Here is a 4,401-nt window from a genome sequence, read left to right as displayed (position 1 = left end):
ACTCACTACCGTATCTTTGAATAGATTTAAAACTTGGCATGAAGTTGTATTGTCCAAATCTATGTTGTTCTCCTGTTGATTTGCTTGATTTAACACTCAACCTTATTAGCTTGCTGTTTTCCAGGGTGCTACACTGAGAAGCTTGCTGGGGAAGTAACAATCTTTGCCATTCATGAAGCACTTTGGTATCATAAGTCCAAACTCTTGTATCCAATTGATTTAATGGATCAGTGTACAAATACAGCACTGTAATGTAGGACTTTAACACTTTGCTTCCAGTCCCCAAATGGGCAAATAGTCTGGATTTTAAGAAAGCAATTTTAAGAATTTCTGTTATAAAGCACATGCATAACTAGACAGGCATGGAATTTTACATACTGATTTGTCAGATCAGGGCAAACTGTGCATTAGCTTCAAACCTCAGGAAGGCCAAGGTGTGTACCCACTACCTGAATCTAGGAAAGCCAAATGCAACAAAATTCCTGGCTGTTCGTAAAAAGTTGCATATACTTCAGATTTGAAATTTTGACTCAACTTGTACTTTGGAGTGTATCTACACTATCCTTTTAGTTTACTTTATATGAAGTACAGTAGTTTCCATTTATAACAGCTACATATGACAGACAAGAAAGCACTTAAAGGAGATCTTAAAGCATATGTGCAAAAGACAGCACTAGACTGTTTTGTGTCTTTTGAATTTATCAGATGAACTAAGAAGTTTTCGCCATCTCTAATTTCTTCATCTCTGCTATGTTAGCCTGGTATTCCACTACATATAAAGTTTTTAGAAGAAAACAGATTTCATGAGTTTATGTCTGAATTTCCTTGTTAAATATCCTGGATGTATTGCAGATGAAAACAATTTCCATTATTTTTTAAATTGTACTTTGCAAAATAAAAATATAAAATTTTCCAGATTTATTTCTGAACACTCTAAACCTCAGGAATTTTATTGATATAAACCCACATAGATTAAACAATTTAAAGATTTGGGGTAAATAGGCACCAGTTGGCAGTAGATTTGGTCAAGAGAAAGCATTTCAACACATGTTCTGCCACAAAGCATTAGAGAGTCTTAAGTTAGAGCTTCAGAATTCTTTCTGAAAAGGACAAAAGAGAGACTTCCTGCCATTTCGTTTGGCTTCTGCATGTGGGACCAATATGGGCAATGCAAAGTCTAAACAGATGCAAATGGTGAAGGGAGGAGGCAAAGCCAGGCCTTGTTTTACACACTTCTCCTCATCCAGATGGAATTTAGGTCAGTCTCTCCTCGGAGCTTCCACAAGTGGACTTCCACAGAAGTTACAGCACGCTTGAACGGTTTATTTCACTGGTATTTGCTTATGGAAATTAAGGGGAGGGCCGGGAGGTGGGGGTAGCGGCCGTGGAGGAGGGGTTTGAGGCCGAGGGAGGCTCTGAGCACGGCGCAGCACACCAGCAACCTTGTCTGATGTGATCATTAACCTTTCTGGAAAACGCAGCTGGCGGTTCTCTGAGGTTATCATTAGAATGTGAGGAGAGCCACACAGATACCGCACAGGCGATTCAAAGATTGTTTTGTTTACTTGGAGAGTTATTGCTCCACTTTAGTGTGGCAGAAAAATGAGATTTCAACAATTCCTTTTTGTACTTTTAATTTTTATTATGTGTCTTCTTCTTATCAACGGACAGAGACCAGGTAGGACTTTGATACATTTGTATGGAGTGACTTGTTTTTGTTCCTGTTCGTGTCTGGTGGGGGGCTTCTGAGTATGTATATGTTTATGTTGACAATCATTTAGGTGCGCTTAGAGGTATTGGAGGTAAATGTGTAGGATTTCAGAAGTATGTTTTCTGTCCCATTAGGTCTGTTATTTGAATACTTTATCAAATAACTGGAGTTTAAAATGAGTAAAATATTTTACTGATGTTCTAAATTCAAAGAAAATTGATCCCAAAGCTGTTATATTGTCCTTATAAGTAAAAAATAAGACTATTTGGTCTATTCATTACAGAGGTAAAAAAACTTTGAGATCTTTAGATAAAATACAAAATCCAAAGCAGTTTATTAGAAAAGCATATTGCTGGCTGGGGTGGAGCAATGTTAACTGAATAAATCATAATGGCCAAATGCAGGTGAAATCTTAAAGCGGGTCTATAGCTGTTATTTCAAGCTATATACTTAGATGTGTCACTTAAAATATTAAGTGCAACTTTTAGTATTATTGTGCTTACAGAGCCAAAAATGTCGAAAGTATTTATGGTCAAGATAAATAATATTAATTTACTTGATAAATTTTTCAAGGATGGTATCAGTTATGTTCTTCATAAGCAACAGGAATTTAGTAAACAGTTATTCCAATGTGCTTTTACTTCAAAACCAAGTGTTTACGATTTCAAAGCACTGGCAAATAAAAAAAAAACTGGGAAGCTTTCTGACTCAAGACCAAGCAAACTCAAATTTAAATAGAAAGTCGATAATATTTACATCCAAATAGATTATTCAATTCATAATACAGTTCTCCATTTAGAACAGAAAATTGTGCAAAACTGGCTAAAAATCCACTCTGTGCCTTTTAGTTCATCAGAAATTTGATTCCTGAGGTTATTTCAAATGATGTGCCCTGGTCTGTCCTTTTACATAAATAAGAAAAAGTTCCAAATCAGCAATTCAGAAAGTGGCTGATCCTTTCTTACTGCTTACAGCAATTTCTATTCAAACCATTTCTACTTTCCTGAAATACAGAACACTTTGGACAATGTTCTTGTAAAATATTTGTGATTAGTTCACTACATAAGATAAAGTTTTAGGAGCACTTAGGGAGAAGTTGTGTAGACGGAGGAGGATGTTAATATTCACAGGAACTGTTAGGTATGCACCTCATGTTTTGCATCACATTGATTTTTTATATCACAGTTCATCTTAACAAATAACAAATAATCACAGTATAGCTTGGATCCAAAGTGTTTTCTTACATTCTCTAGACTAAACATTTAATTTTCTGAAAAATACTCCTAATATTTCTTTTTTTTTTCCTCAGCTAATTTGGCAATGAGAAGAAAATTACACAGACAGAACTGCCTTCAGAGGAGATGTATGCCTCTTCATTCACGAGTGCCCTTCCCCTGAGGTATTTCTGATAGAAAATAGCTTTATTATGTTGAGGCAATGTTTCAGATGAGATATACCAAAGAATGTTTATTCATATTTTGTAATACATGATAATGGCTTTAAGATGATGATGTCAGCTTAAGGGATGCATACTAACAAATGAAACAGTGAAATGACATTATGTTTAGGAATTGCTTTAATAGTTTAATGGGACAGATGAGGAAAATGTAGGATAGTCTTGATAATTATTAATTCTGTGATAGTTTTATGAACATATTGTGTCTGTTCAACAATTTTCATAATTTTAAAAATCAGTCATCAGGAGAATGTAATTATGAATGTATCTTTAAACACGTGTTTTAGAAAACACTGAATCACTCCCTATGTCATCCAGAACAAGCACACTTCCCATTAAGATCACTGTGTGCTTAAAAGCAGTTGGATATATTTGTTCAACACCAACGTATGAATGATATACTAGCTTCAATACTTCATGGTTAATTTTTCCTGAAAATATTTCCTTTAATGTATGAAATCGACTTAGTATTAATGGCATGGCAGCCTTTCAGCCTTACTCACAGAAATGTTATTGATAGTTGTATCTTTAGGGATAAATTCTGAACAGAATTTTCCTCCTCCCTTTTTTTTTATCCTCTCTGAAAAGCCAATGATTTTTTACCACCACCATCACCAGTGACACTGTTTCACTCAATTAATTACTTTTAAATACTGCCCGAGTTTGTTTCTTCATACCAAAAAATAACTTAGCATTTCATTGTAATTATTTTGTTGTTTATATAAAATATATCTTCCTTTAAGAAAAGCCATAGAAACATCCCTCAGGTAGTAGTTGCTAAATTAGTTTATTAGTTAGCCTGTAGACTGTAGGATTTATGGCACTACTCATTCAGAGGGAAGAATGATCTCAATGCCTAAAACATGCTTTTCAACTCTGATGAAAGCTCTATAGTAGGACACTAATTGAAAGAGCAATTCAGTAATAAGCACTGATCAAGAGGACTAAAACAAAAAGCCCAGCTCTCTATATCTGTATCTGTGACAAACTACTCTTCACAATCAAAACATGAAAAATAGGTTTGGGGGAGGAATCCAGAAAAATACAGTAAGAAATTCTTGAGAAGCCAATTAATAGGGCCTAACACATGACTTAAAAAGATTTTACATACTAAAAAATCCTTTGGTGTATGTTGATAGTGCATTTCAGTATCATTCCTATAAATAGAGATAAAACCTATGTCTAGAAGAGTGAAGAAATTCAAGATTTTCCCGGCACTCCTCCACAGATTAAC

General features: G+C 34.7%; 1 protein-coding gene across 1 annotated transcript; it reads left to right on the top strand.

Annotated features, from left to right (window-relative positions):
- The first annotated feature begins 1,403 nt into the window (after positions 1-1,403).
- On the top strand, positions 1,404-3,110 carry APELA (apelin receptor early endogenous ligand). Its single transcript, XM_037016623.2, has 2 exons — positions 1,404-1,678; positions 3,021-3,110. The coding sequence occupies exons 1-2, from the start codon at positions 1,603-1,605 to the stop codon at positions 3,107-3,109; spliced, it is 165 nt and encodes a 54-aa protein (XP_036872518.1). The 5' UTR covers positions 1,404-1,602; the 3' UTR covers position 3,110.
- Positions 3,111-4,401: the final 1,291 nt, after the last annotated feature.

The sequence above is a fragment of the Manis javanica genome, chromosome 3 (genome assembly GCF_040802235.1).
Source record: "Manis javanica isolate MJ-LG chromosome 3, MJ_LKY, whole genome shotgun sequence".
Lineage (NCBI taxonomy): Eukaryota > Metazoa > Chordata > Mammalia > Pholidota > Manidae > Manis > Manis javanica.
Note: the sequence above shows the minus strand (reverse complement) of the source record. Positions and strands in the feature narration are given on the sequence as shown.

Excerpts from the sequence above, each read along its gene's own strand:
- APELA (XM_037016623.2), top strand. The coding sequence starts at position 1,603 with ATGAGATTTCAACAATTCCTTTTTGTACTTTTAATTTTTATTATGTGT. Across the intron at positions 1,679-3,020 it reads TATCAACGGACAGAGACCAG|CTAATTTGGCAATGAGAAGA; the intron begins GTAGGACTTTGA and ends TTTTTTCCTCAG.